Source organism: Nyctibius grandis, chromosome 1 (assembly GCF_013368605.1).
Source record: "Nyctibius grandis isolate bNycGra1 chromosome 1, bNycGra1.pri, whole genome shotgun sequence".
NCBI classification, from domain to species: domain Eukaryota; kingdom Metazoa; phylum Chordata; class Aves; order Nyctibiiformes; family Nyctibiidae; genus Nyctibius; species Nyctibius grandis.
The window spans coordinates 121,255,393-121,275,918 of NC_090658.1; the positions used below are offsets into that span (position 1 = coordinate 121,255,393).

Consider the following 20,526-nt stretch of genomic DNA (forward strand, 5'->3'; position numbering starts at 1 on the left):
AGTGATTGCGCATTTTGGATTATCGGCTGCAAATACCTTAAAAATTCTTAAGTCAGTCATGTAGTGTTAATTCCCAACCGACATTCTGAGCCTGTGGATTGTGAATGTCTGCCGGAGCCTCAAAGCAGTTTTGGTTAGAGTAAAACTTAGTTCGATTTGTTATCATTTTGAAAAATAAATCCTTTTTCTAGTTTGTTGTTCAGTTTGGCTTGGTTTTGTGTGGTTCCGCGACAGGCACATATAATATTTCATTACCAGTCTTTGAGTCTCATGGCAGATCAAATGCTTCTGCAAAAGCCACATTCAATTCTGTCTGTCTTGGGTCTTCAGCTTGGGACGCAGACGCTGGAGCAGTAGATGAAGCAGTGCCAGGGAACACTCCCAGCACAGGAATGCAACATCTCTGCTGTTATATTGCAGCAGCAGCCTGTGGCAGAGTTTTGGCCCAAGGCTGGGAGGTGGTTAGAGCTCTCCCACAGCTCGTGAGCTCCCAGTAGGCAGTTTGGAAGCAACCATCATGTTCTGGAGAGTTAGCATGCACATGGACTTTTCCATACATCTGGTCTTTGTACCAGTGAAATGTTCTGGGAAGGTTTAGGGTACTAGTATAAGTGCATCAAGACAGTATGTCAGAGTGGCATGCTGCCTTCAAGACCAGATTTCTTTCTTAGGTATTTCAGCAGGTTTTGTGGCTCTGGATCAAGTTGGATTGTGTGTTTGAGTGTAGCAGAGATGTTAGTACATGGCCAAACCTGTCTTGATAACCTACCTGCATGTTGCAAGCAGAAGTGATGGGGTGTTTGGGGGGGTGGGGGAGTGTTACAAAAGTCATTATGGTGGTATCTGCTCTGATAGCTACTCTAGAGTCTAAACATACCAGTGAGCTGACAGTCAGACCTGCTGAACACTTGCTTCTAGCACCATCTTCAGCTGAGTAATATTAGCTTAGAGGTAGCCTGTTTGAGGTAACCAAATTTAGTGGATTTCAGGACTGAGGGGGTCTGTCCCATCCCAGTCTGGTAGAAGGGAGGCTGCTTGCAGAACATACTTGTATGTCCACTCACTCACCTCACAAGCACACTTACATTCACTGGTCTCTTAAATATTAGCATGCACCCTAAGTCCATCCAATATCTATACCTAGAGACCCAGGCACCAGCTCTGATGCTGGGTTTTCCCAGATGCTGGTCTCTTCTTGTTGTTCAGTTGGAAGTGTGCTAGTGGTTCACATAGGCACATAATGTGGGTCCCTCAAATAGATGGTTTGTCCAGTAGCTTCCACCCAGACTGGATCTCTCCAGCTGTTGGCACTGAGACCCTTGGGCCCCTCAGACCTGCCAGCTTAGTTTTGAATCCTTAACCCAAAACCTGTTTTAAGCCATCATCTTCATGTCATGTCTCCAGATCCTGCCTTTACTAATCCCAGATGTTGACGAACCCACTCAAGGCAACATGAACCCATCCAGGGAATCAGGAGTGGCCACTGAGGTTCACTAACTCAAAATCCTTTTCATCCTAGCCCTGGGAGAGTTGATAGTAGAAGTGTACAGAGAGACAATTAAAAGGTAACTGAATTTTGATCAAGAGCAATGTAAGTTAAAAAAAGGTGTTTCACGAGAAAAAAAATAGGCAGTAATAGGGTTCAGTGCAGATTTAGGAATAAGATAGGGACAATGAGGATAGAACAACATGGATTAAGAGAAGTTCAGGATCAGGACTAGGGGCCAGCATGCAGGTGAGTAGAGTCCAGGGAGACAATAGGCTGTGTGGGAGACCAGAAACAAGCTTGGCTGATAATGAGCATGTCTGTCTTGACTCAAGACCTAGTACATTTGGGGAAATCAGTAAGAAACCCAAGAGGAAACCCATGAACCTTTCTTCAGGTTTCTTGTGGCTGGTCTGGATGTGATAACCATTTGTAATAGTAAATTCCCCTTAACTGTCACATGTTGATGCTACCCACAGTCTGTTCACATTGCTGCAGTCTGTTCTGAGGCTGACTTCAACTCGTGTTATAGCTGAAGAAACGTATCAGATTTTTCTGGAAGTATCTTTACCATCTCTCCTCTGACTGTCTATCACACTTCTCAGGCAGTTTAAGGGCTGTATAGGTACCACATCTAAACACATTGGATTCACTGAGAGACCTCTTCTGTCTCTGTCTTCACCACAGAAAACTCTTTCTCTCTTCATTCTTGGCTCTTCACTCCACTGTGAGACTCATGGCTACACCAAAGGGTATTCTAACCAGGCCACGCTATTGTGTCTCCTTGTGACAGAGATGGCTTTTGGCATCCTTAACCTGATGTACAAGCCATAACCAGTTTAAGGTGTTCTTCCCATATGCTCTGCTCATGGTAAATCATATCTTCGTGTTGGAGCCATGCCCACCTCTGCTGCCTACCTTGCAGTCAAGGACCATGAGAAAGGGACAGCTCTAACAGCGCATGGATGAAAAATGGCTGATCCATGTTCTGCTTCAACAAGGCAGGACCAGTGTTCCTGAAATTTGCAGCCATGCTTTTGTGGTGAAAGTACACATGCAATTTATATTCCATGGCTAAGGAATATTTTTGCATTCCTTGCTGATTCTGAGCTCTCACATAAAAACATCTGCTAATAACATTTTTTATAATTTCCATTTGGTGAGGTAACTCTATCCCATCCTGGCAGACAATGACCAAGCCTCAGTTATTCATGTCTTCCTCACCTCCTGGCTGGGCTGGGAAATGTGATAGATTTTGGGCACACAGCCTCTAGCACTTACAAAATTCCAAGTACACCAGAACTCTGCAGTGCATCCCATCAACAACACATGCTGGTGTGAACACAAAAAAAAACCCCTTTCTAATGGTCTCTACTCCAGTTTCATGCAGGAACAAGGTTTTTTCCTTTGTTTTCAAAGAACTTTGTGGCTTAGACCCAGAACATTTAAAAGATTGCCTATGTTTCTGGGAGTAAAACCACAATTAATGCAATGAAGCTTTCTGCAATAACATGACAGTTCATCCGGACAGAAGAGACCTAACTTTCTCAGAGGCTAACGTGAGATTCTGGAGTGAATTCCCCCAGGAACCACAGATCATCACAAGCCTTCACCAACTTCTACTCCCACTGCAAAGCACATTCTTTTGGTTTTGTCTCTTCTGGTATAAATACACAGCAACAATAAAAATAAAACAGGACATTGTTCCACTAGGGAGAGAAAGAGAACAAACACCACCTGACAGATGTTAGTTGTGTCATTTGGAAGGCACTCAGATACATGGATGACACTGAGATATAGGAACTTAGCATAAAAGAGGTAGAATAGACCTACAGTGTAAATTTACAGGAATTCATGCTGCAACAGGCACCTGTCTCCTGGAAACTCATGTGAGGTTGCCAAACTGAGTTCATGCAGATCACAGAACAGCTGTAAATCCTAAGTGAATCTAGTCAAGAAACAAGGAGTTCCACCAACAGCATTATTTAGAGTAGATTCTCTGCTGTTACAAAGGCTCCAGTCTTTGTCCCAGTCAAGATAGTCACGGCATCTCTGACTTCTGCCCAGATCTATGGAATCTGTTGGGACTTAAGCATCTTTGAGACTTTTAGCTCTTCCTCAAATTTGGCTGAAGGTGGTCACTTCTGGTTCTAAATATCCAACGGAGACAAGAGACACAGAGACACTGATTACACAAACTCTGCATAGGAAATTATGCTAAAACCTCTACTTAGAAAAATGACAATATGTTCTGTAAAGCCAGCTTTATTAGAATAGGAGAAAATATAGAAAAATAAAGGGTTCCTGTAAAGACAAGATCAAATGAGCTAACATTTCATTGGAAGCTGAAACCTTATGATAACAAACCTACTGAACACATACTTAACAAGCAAACCACCAACAGGTAAACACTTATATGTAAACTGTGCTTTTGGTAATTTCAGAAATAACCATCAAGGGCTAGCACTGTAACACAATTTTTGTTACAAATAACTCGTCAACAGTCTTTTAGAGAAAACGTAACTGTTCTTTGTGTCTCTCAAAATATGTCTGAAGCTATAAAAACAGTACAAATTTCTTCTAATATCAAAAACAGTGTTAGACCCAGACAGGTAAAAAACCTAAACTGCTTAAGAATGCTATTAAAATAACTCTATTAAAAACTTAACTGTATTAAAAATATTTCCTTTAAAGTCTGTTCTAGCCAGAAGTTAAATCTTTAAACATAGTACTTACAATATACAAATGTAGAGGTTTTCAGAAATAACTATTGGTATACTAGAGGCTGGCTGAGTTAAGAACCTTATCGTTAATGGTGCCATCATGCAGATTTGTGGTATTTCTGAGCAATGCCATAGGGAACATGCGCAGCTATGGTGCCTAATTTCTGTGCTCCTTCGATGTGAAACATCTGGTCATCGAAGAAAATGTGAGGGCGGATTTTCACCAGGATTGGTCCTTTAGGAGCTCCTGCTAGGAAAAGTGCCTCGTCAACCTCCAGACCCCAGCTACGAAGAGTCTTCAGCACTCTGGCTCCAGAGCTTGCCGCACTTCTGGCTGTGACCAGGAAGGTCCTTATAGGACAATTTAATCGCTCATTTTTTGCATAGAACTTCTTCTGGAGTTTTCCTAGGTCTTCCAGAAAACCTTTCAAAGGACCCTGAGTATGAAATACCAGAAACATATTCAGTATTTGTCCACAGCTCCCAAAATCATTCTTTTGCTTTATTCCAGATTGCCAGTTACTATGCTACTCAGCAAATTCTCTGTGTAAAGTGTCCAAATGGGTCTTCACCCTCACTGGGAATTCACAAATTGGAAAAAAGTTAAAACCATAATCCTACATTGTATGATCAGCAGGAAACTGATTCTCACTAAATCTTACAAGATCTCTTATAAAATTATAGTCTTTAACAAAAACAGTAAGAGACCTAATTACAGAGACATCACTGAACTCTTTCCAGATTAATGACAACATTAGAATTACACTCTGCTTAAAAGTACTAAATGATAGTTTGGGTCGAATTGCAATATATTGCACTGTCCAGTACTTTCATAAATAAAGCTTTTATTCTGAATTTATACCATTTTTAACAATAGCAGAATTGGTCTTTCAGTTTAAGCTAATGTTACAAGTATTTATGTTTTTTAGACAAATGGCATAGTTCTGCTTGGGAATAAGTACAGATATTACCCTGTTTCAATAACCAGAATATCACAGTGTTTGAAATTAACATTACCTACACAACCCGATTAAAAAAAAAAAAATCAAGGAAATCAGTAGTAGCCTTTCTTTTTTTCTAATGATACAATTAAATTACAACTGTAAGTCACTGTCTTAATATGCAGTTCTCTCAGTGAAGTGGGAGATCTGGTGAAAGGACTGACATGGTGGGCTCTTTTATATCAAACATGCATTTTAAAGATTACCCTTGAAAAAGGAAATAAATAGGGCAATCCACTTTCACAAAGAATGCATGCACACTGGGGAAACTGGAGAAAGACAGTAGCAATGAAAATCAACAGATGTTTTAAAAACTCACTTATTCAAGAAGTACAAACCTGTGCAAGAGGCTTATTTTCATTCAGCTGTTCATGTTCAAAAAACCTATCTAATCCTTGCTCTTTGACAATCTGTTCTGATTCATCAGAAAAGAGAACCGCATCCCCATCGAATGCCACCCTCAACTGCGTATCCGAGTAAGGAACATCTTTGTTGGCAGTGAACATCGTAGCTGATGCGATGCCTGAAAATGGATCAGAGAACCTCAGTTAGCATGTCCTGCAAAGTAATTCATTAAACTATCATCAGTTTGGTTCCAACAACTTATTTGTGATGACCTTTATATATCGTGAGCAGAAACGATCACTAAAGCTAATTAGTAGTGGCTGTTCTTTAACACAAATGCATGGAAGCTGTCCCATTGACATGACTTCTTAGACATGCTTCCTTCCACTTCCATATAAGAATATACAAAACCGGTCCCCAAGGTTTGCTGCAAATGAGACAAAGCAGGAAATTCCAAGGAGACTGTTGAGTCAAACTATTTGCTCTTTTTTAACAAAACACAGAAGTTGTTTGTTTGTAAGTCGTATCAAAGAGATGACTCTCTTCAAAGAGTTGAATAGAGATGTGTAGGTGTGTATGGGAGCTCATTTCTTGTAGCATGGGAGAAGACAGAAAGGTGTGACAAACGTAGAGGGTGATTAAGATGTCATCAGCAGGCTGAAGGGTCAGAGAGGAACAAAACAGAGAAATAACCTGATTTTATTTGATTAAGTAAAAATAAGTAATAAGTTTGCACCATACAAAGTTGTGACTTTCTGCATTTGATGAAGCAGCACTACCTTCTGTGAAAGACACATAATATATTAATTTTTTAACAAGCTCAACAGAGAAATAACAAAAGAAAGTCAATTCAAACCTGCTTCTATAGCTTCTTGCACTTTTTCAGAGTCTGCTGAGAGGTACAAGTTGGTAAGGTACGCAGTCAGGTAACCAATAGGGCTTTTTCCTCCCGTCATACAGAAACGTTCAATTGTTAAGCCTAAAGTAAGAACAGCACAACAAGGTGTGACTCTACCTTGACACTACAAACTGTAAAAGGAACCCATAAAAAGGTACACCAGCCTATAACCGGTAGTAAACTTAAAAATCTGTTCACCGTAATTCCAGCAGGTTAGACAACTTAAACTGACTACAACATTTGATCAGTCCTTCCTCCTTGAGAATTTAACACAGAATCCCTCTAAGACAGCAGAATAACTGCTGTGAATGTGTATGTATAGGGGGCATTAATACCAAACAATGAAAAGTTAAGGACATTTTTCCAGAAATTAAGGTTCACACCTGACAAGTTAAATCTAGAGCTTTGGATCAAATTCTGTTTAACGCTATCTCACTTATGCTGACACCCCAAAATAAGTATCATCCTCTGAGGATTGGGTGTCAGTATCCAAGAAGCTGCTTTTACCAAGGTCAGAACAGGAAAAATAATTCATTTTATTATGTAACAGCAGGCAATTCTACAAGGTAGTATTTATTTTACTTACCATAGTGATTGATGCTGTTTATGAGTCTTACTCCCACTTGGGCATGGTTATTAGTCATCAGAACAATATCAAATCGTTCTTCATCATCAGGGTACAGCTCAAGAAGTCGGGCATTGACATGCTCCAGCGCCTGCAGGCGGAATGTGGCAGTCAATAGACAAGTGCAATGTGCCTCAGTTCTTAATCACTGTGGGTTTAGTGATAGGACTGTCTTGAAGGAGAATGTGAAATAACTGATAGCTTAACTTGCTGAACTTGTTTTATTCCTTTCTGCTCTGCTGCTCCCAGCAACCATTTGACTGGGTTCATTTGAAGGGAAGCAAAGAAGTTTCTTTTGCTGAGTTACAGAATTTAACTTTATCATGGAAATCCTTTTTCTTGGGACACCTTGATCATCCAGAATAAATCAATGCATTGCTGAACATTATCACAATCCCTATTAATCTGTTGGGTTTTCTTTTCTTGTCCACTTGAAACCTGGACTTGGACTTTCTTGTCCACTTGAAAATTGTTCTTGTGAAATCAAGAAGGTGTAAAGGAATTTATACGTGCAACTGCTTGTTTTGCATGCACAAATGTGAATTTGGGCCACATACTTATGCAAAGATTTACTGACACAATTCAGGTGGTCAGGTGTCAAAGACTGTCCTTAAATAATGAGTAAAAAATCATATCCTGTCAAACATGATTACCTTGGTGATTTCTAATTGCAGTACTGAACGAGACAGATTTTGATTCATTTGAGATCTCTTTAAAGATAATGGGCCAACATGTTATACCCACAGTCTGGCATTCTTATTTCCTTGACCTTTCATCTGGTTGTCTCTCTGTATCCATCTGTTCTCTCATGTTATTTAGAATCTTATCCCTTTGGAGTAAGACTTGCTTTTTGCTCTAGGTTTATACACAGACCTCTGCTTTGGGATCTTGGCCCTTGAATGGAATTCCTTGGGATTACCGCAATAAAGGCAACAATGAATCACCAAATGAATGCAAGATGGGTTGATTTTCATTAAAATGCTTTAAAAAGTCAGGCCAGTTGTTAAGAATTAAAACACAGATTTCATAATTAAATTCTGGGAAACTCGCTTTAAAAAGGACGGCTATGTCATGTGGGACTATGCTTAGGAAAACTCGAAGTGAGACCCTGGTACAAGACCTAGGAAAAAATCTTAGTATGTGGTCATAACCCCTTCGTACCTTTCTTCTTTTCGTACTCTGCTGCTAACACTCCAGTGCACCAGCAATTTCTTAAAGTATTGGAGAATAAGGGGGAGTGGAGGAGGGGATGCCATTTTTTCATCCAATGCCTGTACATTTTACAGCCCACAGAGATCCTGGCCTGTAATTAAAATTTTTAAGTGCTACAAGCATGAGATATACTACTTTTAAATTAGTGTCTTAAAGATTTCAACACAGGAATCCAAACAAAAATGTATTATTTCTTTTTGCTTTCTTTGTCTCAAAGTAGAAAGTATCACCCAACAGATCCGCAGTTCTCTAGCCTAATGATTCCTATGTCTAAGCAATTTATGAATCTCTTAAAAAATATAAAGAACTCAAATGCAAATAGCATACCGGAAGGGAACAGAGGTCAAAGGGCATTTAGCTGGGCATAGCTAACAGCCCTGATTTTCAAAGTGTGAGGAGTTAAACTGTCAAATCGTGCTTATATTCAAAGTGAATTTGACATTGGATGCTAACAAATCTCTTGAAAACTGTGCTAGCAGGGCTGCTATCTCTAGCTGCTACAAATAGGAAAAGACACAGTAAATTCGCTAGTCAGTGTAGCCTCATTGGTATACAAAGTGAATTATTTTATGACAATGCTTTCATGTTAAAAACACCTTTACTATGCTTGTGCTATTAGTGCTATTAACAGCTATCTGTTATATTTAGAACTGCAGGGCTATTGACGTAAGTAATTTTTCCACTATGTATGTGCAAAAAGTGATCAGCAATGCTGAAAATGTTTTTCTTCCTGAGAAGGCTAAAACTGAAGCAATGATTTTAAAAATCCGGTTTTAAAACCCGAAGGAAGTGTTCTGCCGCAACTCTACTGTCAGCAAGTATGACTGCTAATTATGTTTTAATAAATTTTCTAAAATTCATAGAATCATAGAATGGTTTGTGTTGGAAGGGACCTTAAAGATCATTTAGTTCCAACCCCCCTGCCATGGGCAGGGACACCTTTCCACTAGACCAGGTTGCTCAAAGCCCCATCCAACCTGGCCTTCAACACTGCCAGGGAGGGGGCAGCCACAACATCTCTGGGCAACCTGTTCCAGTGACTCACCACACTCACCAGAAAGGATTTCTTCGTAATATCTAACCTAAATCTACTCTCTAAAATTGCTGTGGTAGACCGTATCAAACAATTCTCCATCGACATAAAATGAACTCTGTAGACAGCATTTTTTCAAGTCAGACTCACTAAAACCTGTGCTCCTCAAAATCATAGATATTTTTAGTTTTTTTTTTATTTTTTTTGTAATTGCACTTGCTTTCCATGCTGGAGGCTGTTTACCTTGTCCATTTCTCTTACCTTGTGCAATGAAAGCAAAATATTCCATTTCACCCCTGCTTAAACCCTGACTCCCAACTAGGGGGTCTATTTCTTTTGCTGGTGCTCAAGAACAATTTCCAGGGTGACAAAGAAAGCAAGGAAAAATTAAAGCTGACCCAAAAACAAAAAAAAAGGTTCATTTCTGAATAAAGTAATTCGAATCATATTGAATCATAAAATCATTTTGGTTGGAAAGGACCTTTAAGATCATCGAGTCTACCCGTTAACCTAACACTACCAAGTCCACCACTAAGCCACGTCCCTAAGCACCACATCTACTCATCTTTTAAATCCCTCCAGGGATGGTGACTCCACCACTTCCCTGGGCAGCCTGTTCCAATGCTCGATACCCTTTCCGTGAAGAAATTTTTCCTGATATCCAATCTAAACCTCCCCTGGCACAACTTGAGGCCGTTTCCTCTTGTCCTATGGCTTGTTACCTGGGAGAAAAGACCAACACCTGCCTTGCTACAACCTGTCGAATCAACACTGTCTTTAACCATAGTAGTCCTATTATAAGTGAGACATAAAAATGGAATGAGGAACTAAGATTTTTGGTTTTGGCTTTTTTGGGGGGGAGGATGTAGCAACAAGTGTAAAACAATTTGGGGGCCTATCTTAACCGAATATAATCTTGAAAGGTGCTTCATGCTCCCCGTGTCCAGCAGAAAATGCCGGTTGCTCCTTGCCCGCACCTCACGTGTGGAGCGGGGCCGGGCCATACAAACCGTGACGCGAGCAGTGCGTCATCTCCCGCAGGCGTTTAGCTTAGTGCCGCGGGCGGGGAGAGGGGGAGAGGAGAGGAGGGCAGAGGAGGGGCGGCCGCAGGGCCGGGGCGGCGCGGCGAGCTGCAGAGATGCTGCCGGGCTCCCCGGCTGAGGCAAGCTCACTGCTGGGGGAACAAGCCCCCAAAACGTCGCCCCGGGACAGGATTATCTCCGCCCAAGGAGGCTTCGGGCTCCTCCTCTTCCCGATGCCTTGCGGCATCCTCCGCGCCCCGCCGCGCCCCCGCGCCGGGCCAGCCCGCCCCGGCTCGCCCCGGCCCGGGTACCTTGACGAAGTAGAAGGCCGGACCGGGTTTGAGGGTGACGTTCTCGTTGTTCTGCTGGTACTCCACGTACTTCTCCAGCCCTTGCTCTTCGTAGATCCGCCGCTCCTCCACAAGGTCGAAGAGGGCTCGGGAGGAGACGGCCACCGTGATGGCGTGCTGGGGCTTGGGCTGCGGAGCGAGCGGAGGGTAGCGCCGGCCGGCAGCCCCCAGCCCTCAGCCTCCGCACCCCCCACCCCGGCCCGCCCGCCCGCACTCACCGGCCGGGGTCTCTTGGAAACCAGGTTGTCGTAGAAAGCCTTGGCCGCTGCCCAGTCCTGCTCGGCCTCCTGCAGCCGGGCCTCCGCGGCGTCGCTGGGCTGGGGCGCCTCCGGCCCGGAGCCGCTCATGGTGCCAGGACGGGGAGCGGGCGCGGCCAGACCCGGCGATCGGGCAGCGGTGGCGGCGGCCGCCCCCCACCCCCGCCCCGCCCCGCCCCGCTCGGGCAGCGGGAAGTCACCCGGGCGCTGGCTTTCCTTTTAGCTCTGCCGCGCCCGGAGCCGCCCAGCCCGACCTGGCCCTCCCCTGGCACGGCACGGCACGGCACGGCACGGAGCGGCCCTGCCCTCCCCCGGCACGGGGCAGCGGGGCCGCGGCCGCCCCCATCGCGCACCCCCGGGGTCAGCAGGGCCGCAGCACCTCAGCTCATCGGGCGGTCCGTGGGGTGAACAGGAGCCGCAGCCCTTCCCCGCAGCCCGTGAGGGACAGCGGGGCGCAGGCCTTCAGCATCCCCTTCCCAGCACGCGCTGTGACACCCACTACAGCTCTCCATAGTGCTTCCAGTAGTGGGGCACGCAGCTGCTTAATGTTAGGCAACGGCCTCCAGCGCTGATTTTATCTACAGCATCAGATAAACTGTATCCTGGGCTGCATCAAAAGCAGCGTGGCCAGCAGGTTGAGGGAGGTGATTCTGCCCCTCTACTCCGCTCTCATGAGACCCCACCTGCAGCACTGCATCCAGCTCTGGGGCCCCCAACGTAAGGACATGGAGCTGTTAGATCGAGTCCAGTGGAAGTCCACAAAGATGATGAGAGGGCTGGAGCACCTCTCCTGTGAACACAGGCTGAGAGAGTTGGGGTTATTCAGCCTGCAAAAGAGAAGGCTCCAGGGGGGACCTTCTAGTAGCCTTCCAGTACCTGAAGGGGGCCTACAGGAAAGCGGGAGAGGAACTTTTTACAAGGGTAGGTAGTGATAGGACGAGGAGGAATGGTTTTAAACTGAAAGAGGGGAGATTTAAATTAGATCTTAGGAAGAAATTCTTTCCTGTGAGGGTGGTGAGACACTGGCACAGGTTGCCCAGAGAAGCTGTGGGTGCCCTCTCTCTGGCAGTATTGAAGGCCAGGTTGGATGGGGCTTTGAGCAGCCTGGTCTAGTGGAAGGTAACCCTGCCCAAAGCAGGGGGGGTTGGAACTAGATGATCTTTAAGGTCCCTTCCAACCCAAACCATTCTATGATTCTATGATGATTGGTGATTTATTATTTAGATACAATGCTTAATTGATTTCCCATTAACTGCAACAAATTTCCAGGAGATCTCTTACATAATATAGCAATAATGTTTCTAGCAATCAAAACGGGGTGGGTGTCAGTGAACTGGGATCCTTTGTTCCACACAGCAACGCTTAAAGTACCTTTTAGAAACAGTAATTTGGGCAGTAGTGTTGAAGGCATATGCTGCATGCGCGATAAACTGTTATTCTGGCATCTGGTTTGGGTGGTCCTAAAACCCAGAACCCCACACAGGGCTGTGGGGCAGTTATAGAATCATAGAATCATAGAATTGTTTTGGTTGGAAAGGACCTTTAAGATCATTCTTTAATGTGAGGGTGGTGAGACACTGAAACAGGTTGCCCAGAGAAGCTGTGGATGCCTCCTTCCTGGCTGTGTTTAAGGCCAGGTTGGATGAGGCTTTGAGCAACCTGGTCTAGTGGAAAGGTGTCCCTGCCTGTGGCAGGGCAGTTAGAACTAGGTGATCTTTAAGGTCTCTTCCAACCCAAACCGTTCTATGATTGTATGATTCTATGATCATCGAGTCTACCCGTTAACCTAACACTACCAAGCCCACCACTCAACCAAGTGCCTAAGCACCCCATCTACTTGTCTTTTGAATACCTCCAGGGATGGTGACTCCACCGCTTCCCTGGGCAGCCTGTTCCAATGCTTGCTAACCCTTTCAGTGAAGAACATACCTCTCTGAAATGCTCCCAGCTGCCTCTGCAGACATGCTTATCTGAACCACGGCAAAGTTCCCCAAACTGATGAGCTGGAGGAGAGAATGGAAAGTGAGGATGGAAGCAGCTTTCCTCCTGAGTAGGATGGGGTCTGGTGCAGTGGACCCACAGCCTTTGCAGTGGTTGGTAGCCAGTGACTCAGTGTTATCTGTACATCATAGCACCTGTAAGCACCATCCAAAGGACTCTTTAACATTTTGAAGAGTCTCTAAACATTGCTTCTGACCCTGATCACTGCATAATCTTTATCAAATTGTCAAGTCTTTCTGCTTCCATCCAGTCTCCAAAAAGGAGCATAATTATTTTAGCTACTTTTGCTTGTTTTGATTTTTTTTTTTTTTAATGTGTCTTCCCAGTGAAAGGAGGCTTATGTGATTATACCATCTGTCTGTCATTCCCCGGTGAAGTCCAATTTCAAACGAATTTGACGGAAGGATAAAGATCTTAAAGAGATTTAAATTCTTAAAATGTTTAATGAGAGTCAACAGCAACATGTCATTTGTTGCCCTTCTGGGAGAAAGACTGTAGTGCAAATGCAGCATATTTATCTGCTTGTTAGTCTGCTACGTAATAGCAAACAAATACTCCCTGGCTGATCTACCATCTCCAAATCTGCCCCATAGCCTACTGCCCAGCTAACCAGGGAGGGATCTGGAAGCAGAGAAGTGGTGGAAATTGGGACGTTAGAGTAAATGGGAAATGGGAGTTGACCATATTGGGGAAGGGGAACTGGAAATATGAGGAAAAAGGAGAGGTACTGAGAGCAGTGTATTAGGAAGACAGATGCGAAGAGAGGAGTTAGGATCATTGTAGGTGGCTGCTGTCATGGGAAGATGTAAAAGGCATAACATAAATCTGAAAAAAAATGGTTTTAGTGGCTCTGCTACTGATAGATGTGCTTGTTTTCCTTGAATTTTGATCCTGAATATTTTGCTCCTGTGTCTGTACTCAGAGCTGTAGCGTGAAAACACCTGCTCCCCTTCCAGCAGTCAGGTCAGGCACATTCCCACTTTCCAACCCCGCCCATCAACAACTGCAAGCCTGTCACCAGGCTGAGCAGACAGGATTGTGAGAAGCTGGAAAAAGGGTTCAAGCCACAGAACAGCTGCTCCTGGTCCCAGTCACCACCACTGTCCTGCTCAGAGACTTCAGCATCAGTCAAAGGGAGTGAACCATTACCCATAGCAGTGCCCAGGCTGAATGCTTGTCGTGCTGTGTTCCCCACCACCATGCGTGTACTCAGGAGCAAAATCAGAGCTCTTCAACCATTTTCTTTGGGTTTATTTTTGTTCCCTGCCTCCCCGTCCGCCCAACAAGAGAGTCATCACTCAAGCGATGAAGACTCCTTTTAACCTTTGCAAGATACCTGAAAACTTAAAAGATGATACTGGGCCCGAGCAGTGCTGTTGAAGTGCTGCTGCTGAAAGCAGTGCTATGCTAACATAAATATTTTGCTCTCCAGACCCACATGGTATCTCTACATAGCATTCAGCTGTGTGAACATTTGCACTGAACTGAGATGTCTCTGTTCTGTGCTCGGTTGCTTGCTGCTGACATACCCTCCGTTTCCTCTTTTGCTGGAGATGGTGAGCTGAGGGCCTAACATGAAAGCCTTCCAGTTTCAGCACCTTATAAATGAAATCTTGACTTTCCAAATGCAGAGTGTAGCAGCCTTATCTACACCTAAAAAATGTAGTAATGCCCATGGGGTTCCAGGAAAGAGCTATGTCTTGCTTTTACTAAATCTCCTGGGGAGTCTGAGAAAAAGGAATGGATCCAAAATTGAATGACTTTGTGATTTCTGAGCTAAGCTAGAAAGGAAAGGAATTTTCTGCTATCACCCATTAATTTGCAGGGCTTTTGCATTTAAACAAACAAGAAAGAATGTGTGTTATCTTTGTATGTACTTTTTTTTATAGTAAATGTGCAGTAAAAGTAAGTCATGCACATACTCTGAAGTCTATTATAAGTAGTAGAATGAAAAGAAAGTTCCTCTGCCTCAGCTGACAATATTTTTCCTGTCTTAAGAACAACCACTAAGTAAGATTTAGGTGTTCTTGTTCAAGAAGGAGCTCAAAGTGCATTACTAATGAAAAAAAAAAAGTGTTTTTTTCCTTCTTTTGATACCTACTTCTATCTGGAAAGATGTGAATTTTTTCCAAACATTTAAAATAGTGAGATCAGAAGAAAGGAAAAGACTCTCCATGGAAGGACTTTTTCTCTCTTTAGATCTATAGATCCTAATATGTATTGTGTGTGATTGTATCACAAACATGTAGAATCTAGGGCCTAACTCTCCCAGAGTCATGTCAGGGTCACTTCAGAGTGCAATTGCACTGACTTTTACTTCATATATGCATTGTGATTTTTCATGCTGAGACCCCCAAGGCTTGTAGCATAAGTATGGTGTTCCCAGAAGGAAGGAACCTGAGAAGGGCTTTGGTTTAGGTCAGTTTGCCGTAGCAAAATGTGCGACAACACTGTCACATTACAGCTGACCTGCCAGACAAATAAGCTGGAAAATTCTCCTGTTTGTAGATAATATAAATACTTTTAATGCAATCCTAGAATTCAAGACTTGATTCATTAAAACACTTAACAACGGGTTTTCTATATCTTTCCTCCAAATCCTCAATGTGGATCGCAGGCGGTCTGTATTCCTTTGGTTGCCTGCCTCCTGTTCATCACACTTAGCCTAACACAGGCAGAAAGGACAAAAAAAGCAGTTGGTTTGTGCCAAAGATGTGTATGATGAAGCTGCATCATGCCTTGAAGGCATATGTATTTATGCAGAAGTAATCTTCCCATTGCATCAAAGTATTCAGTTTCCTTTTTCGTCTCATGATACTTTCTAGTTCATCTAACAGTCGTTCTGGTTGTTTTGGTCCCTCCTCAGCAGTGTTTTCCATTCTCTCTGTCTTTCTCCCTCTCCTTCCCTCCCTCTGGGTTCGTGCAGGGAAACAAGAATGCAAAAACCTGTGGCATCACATTGTAATCTATGGCAATTGCCCTGTGTCTTTTCCTGGCTTTGCTTTGCTGCTGGCCTTGCTTTAATAATATGTTCATTTGCAACAGCCACATAAATGACCTAGTGACATAGATCTTATATTCTTCTAAGGTGATACATTCCATCTCCATCACTTTTGAGCATGACTCATTCCAGTGTTAGTGTGACAGGTTTGGTGACAAGCAAAGCAGAATCCAGCACAAGTACAGAGGATTGCTACAGAGGAGGTATAAGGTTCACTGACCTGTGATCTCTTTTCCCTAAGCAATCCTGCTTAATTATTGCAATGTAAGTTTCTCCTATTATTGAAGTTTTCTATTCCTTAATCTTGTCAGGATGTAATCAGCAGCCAAGTTGCATCTTTCGCCTTTTGGAGATTTCTTCTCTCTGGAGGCTTAATATGATTTTTCATAGGAAAATATAATCTATCACATATCTTTATAAAACTGAACTGTCTGCCTAACTCTTCTAAGCTAAGCAGCAAATTATGAGCTCATTTTACCCCAAGAAAGGCTCATCACAAAATTACAAGGTTTCAAAACAAATCAAGTAGAATTCTAAAAGTCAGAAAAAATACTATTTCTACCTAGATGTTAACTAAAAAGGTAGGAAAATAGTGTCTTAGCTCCAACACTGAATATGCCTGCCCCATCTAGTAGTTTGCCACAGGAAGAATTAAGAAACGTTCAGTGACTTCTCGTACAATAGAGCAGGAGTCCATCTTCAAGCAATCCTGACCGTCTCGCCAAGAAGAACGTGGAATATGACAAATTAAGACAAGAATACAGTCTTGTTGAAAGTTTGTGGTCAGAAAAGGCTCAACAAAAGGCACATATGCTATCACAAAATAATTATATTGGTGGTTTTTGAGTTAAAAAAGAATCAGTAATAAAATCATAACTTCTGTATTTAAAAAAACAGAAAAACAACAACAATAACAATAGCAATAATAATAGGTTTAGCTGGTCAGGATTTGACTTTGCAGTACTGGAATTACCCTGTAGGCACTCACAGAACAGACATAAAGACAACACAGAAAAAAAAAAAAAAAAAAAATGATGCACTTCAGAAAGGTTTGTCCCTGTTCCAGGCTTAAACAGAAGAATATTTGCATTATAAAACAACCACACATAAGATAAAAGGTGGATAAATTATACATGCAAGCCCTATGGAGTTCCTAGGTCCTACTGAATAAAAAGTACAGTATAATGAAAAACTTTAGCTCTGTATAATACAGACAGTTGTTGAAGTATTTTTCATTATGCACCAATTATACCTTTAATAATAGAAACAAATGGAGTCTCCAGTAATGCAAACAGCTCCACACAGGGACATGTCTGTGCAAGAGTGAGACCTAAATGTTGAAACCCTATTGATTCATTTTACCGTAACAAAAGAAGTTAAATTATTATAAGATTCACTCTGGTAATTACATGTTCTATTCTGTGTTAAATAAATGTGATTCAGCTATTAGATTCTCATAGAGTCATAGAGTCATAGAATTGTTTTGGTTGGAAAGGACCTTTAAGATCATCAAGTTGTGCTAGCTTCCATGAGGGTTCCAGTTGAATATTAAATTAGGTTAAAATCTTTAATAAGAAAATCATATTGAAAGAGATTCTTAGGTCATATTTTTGTGTGCTTGTACAAAAATACCATAGATATATCACTTAATCCCTGTTGCACTGTGCTAGTTATGGTTTAAAAAAATGAGAGAACAAGCAAGACTGTTAGATGTGTTTCCCTTCCCTGAGGCATATATAGAAAACCCACTTAAGCAAAGTATGGTTTCCTACCCATTTCCTGAACGGAAGAAGGTATCAAGCAATGTGCGCTCTCGAGTGGCACCGATGGGCGCTACTGTATGGGCCCCTGGTGCGATGGCTGAGCGGTCCCACGGGCTTTGGGCAGCAGGAGCAATGGCAAAGCAGAACCGTTAGAGCAAAAAAAGTTCACCAGTTGTGTTATGGCACTGACTGTCTTTCACATATATCGGGAAAAACAGATACACTGTTTTCCTAAAACAGAACAACTGCCGTTCCTCTCTACATACATAACGGGTCTCATTCTAGCCTTACCCTATGGTATAACTCACACATAGTGAGACCTACACAGCAGACTGGGAGACAGGACTCCCATTTTACATAGCCAGCCCTTCTGCTACTGTCCTTGAGGACAAGCCTTTTTGTTTGTTTCTTATGAGTATGTGAAAAAAAAAATACACTTTCTAAACACTCCTAGGCAATGGAGGATAGGGATATAGTCAGAAAACGTACAAATTGCTCCAAGCAAGAGGTGTGGAATGGTGTGATTATACCTATTAATAAATGAGACAAGCTTGAACTGCAGCGAGAGTGCTTTTGACTCTGCAGAGTTACCACCCAGTTCCTAGAAGAGGATTGTAAGTGATTAGTGCAGCACTCCTGAGGGGGAAAGAGGAGCCAGAAGTGTAAATACAAGAGGAGATTTGGGGCTTCTCTAAGATATGGCTTCAAACCTGTCAGCAACCTGCACACAACATCTCTGTTATTTAAGTTATGACGTGATTCTGTTTTTCAGGGAATGTGTATCCCATTTCTGGTTCAGGGCCTCCCCCTCCTTTTGGTGATTTAAACATTTGGGAGAAAATGAGTAAGGACTAGAAGTGATGATAATGTATTATTGTTTGTGTTATGCTGGTTTCCAAGGGCCTCAAAAAGCACTGGGGAGCTGTTGTTTTTGATGCTGTAGGAACACACAGGAAGGTGCTCCCCGTACAACATCCCTCCTCCCCTCTTGAGTCCCCTCAGCAGAAGGAAGATTATTTTTGCAGACCTCTCCAAGCTCAAGCATTAAGTGTGAGGCTCGCACAGTTGCCCTTATCCGTGCGCTTTTCCACAGCCGGACTGCCATCTCGGGCATTTGCTTCAATCCCTCTCCTGCACTTGGCCCCTACACAGCCAAGAGAACTGGGCTGACCTGGTCTGTGTGACCACTAACGGGAATTGCCTGCTGCAGAGGGTCATGAGATGAGGTTGTGGGACTCAGCTGCAGCTGAAGGTGAGACCCACACTCAAAACCTCCTTGTGCTATGGCTTCTCCTTTCGTCATGTAACTTAAACGTTCCTTGGACATATTCATCAGTTCACACTATGCATGCATCAAGGCAGAAAATACTGCAGCAGTCTGTTTTTGAAAGTGACTTTCAAGTTGTATTATTTACATCAAAGTAGTATTTACATTTCTTTGTTTTCAATATTTTTTCTTGAGGGCATGGAAAGATAACAATACGAGCAGCAATGACAAGAATAACAACAGTAATAACATAAAACCAATATTTCCAGTAGGAGGCTTTTACGATGTGTAGTTCCATAAATGTCTACATCACCAAATCCAACCTTCATTTTACATGGTACTATAAAATCACAGAACAAAAAGATAAACTCAATGGGATTTCAGTAGGCCATGGATCACGTAACTGAGTGATCTGAGTTATATTATCAGCTTCAGCTCCTGACTTTGAACAAAACACACAAACTGTTCTGCTTTCATCCTATTTTCTTTCCTGTACAGAAATTTCATGGTTGGGTGCAGTCATTACGGTCTTCCTCTGTAGAGAAAAAGATATGTGTAGAAGACAGTTCATTCTACTGAAGGTTTAACTTGCACCCTGGATGCTTTTCTCTTTCACATGGAGAGCCTAAGCTGAGTGTATTACTGAGGTTAATGCCTTGGGTAAATGTGTGTGTAATGCTGGTGCAGCGGAGGGGAATGAATCCAGACCTCTGAATCCAAGACATTTTATCAAGATTAATGTTCAGTCCCTCCAAAGGCACTGCAGGCTTTTTAATCTGCCTGGCAAGCCCTGTGTAGGACTCACAGTGAGAAGCCACACGCCTACCAAAAGATGGAGAGTCTGTGGGAATTGCAGTCAAAGGTAACCCAAGGATCTTCAAAGTAGCTGTGTTGGGTACTGGTGTGTCAATGTGACAGCAGTAAAGAGCACAGCACAACTAGCAAGTGTTTTTATAACCTAGGCTGGCCCAATGCTGCCGTGCCTGGTCCTATCAGTATGGGATAATTCAGGTTTGTCCTCATGGGCTGAGGTCACAACCTTGACAACCTCCTGCTGTGTGAGCTTACCTCAACAAGTAGTTTCTGTTCTTCTGAAATACATATTCTGTGGTTTTGTTAAGCTTGTATGTGTATTACCATGTGAAATTCAGTGGTCTGTGGCATGAAGGAGATTATGCAAGTTAGTAGGAAGGGTTGTTCATGTGTTTAAATTCGTTGAATCACTGTGGGTTGGGATTGAGTGAAGGGTTTGGAGAGACTCGGACTGACAGACTTTGAACATGCAGGGAGCAGGGCTCTGACAATTTCCAATGGCCTGATCAGCTTTGCTGGTTCTGTCGTGACAGTGCCTACCACTGCCTGTGTTTGGTTTTAATTAAATTGCATTGAGTGTTTTTGTGACCTGCAGCCACGTCCTTTTATACTGCTGTCTGCTCACAGAGGCTGAAAATATTGTAAATCAGGACTTACATGATGCTGGGGTGCAACTGTTGAGTCAGAAGGCTGAGCTGGTCCTGAACTCACTCCCTAACAACATTACTG

At 42.9% G+C, this 20,526-nt stretch overlaps 1 protein-coding gene across 1 annotated transcript; it reads right to left on the bottom strand.

Annotated features, from left to right (window-relative positions):
- Window positions 1–3,771: 3,771 nt before the first annotated feature.
- Window positions 3,772–11,084, bottom strand: NT5C1B (5'-nucleotidase, cytosolic IB). Its single transcript, XM_068406407.1, has 6 exons — window positions 10,914–11,084; window positions 10,657–10,824; window positions 7,040–7,169; window positions 6,412–6,534; window positions 5,549–5,733; window positions 3,772–4,646 (listed from the first exon to the last, which is right to left on the bottom strand). The coding sequence occupies exons 1-6, from the start codon at window positions 11,040–11,042 to the stop codon at window positions 4,308–4,310; spliced, it is 1,074 nt and encodes a 357-aa protein (XP_068262508.1). The 5' UTR covers window positions 11,043–11,084; the 3' UTR covers window positions 3,772–4,307.
- Between the last annotated feature and the right edge of the window lie 9,442 nt (window positions 11,085–20,526).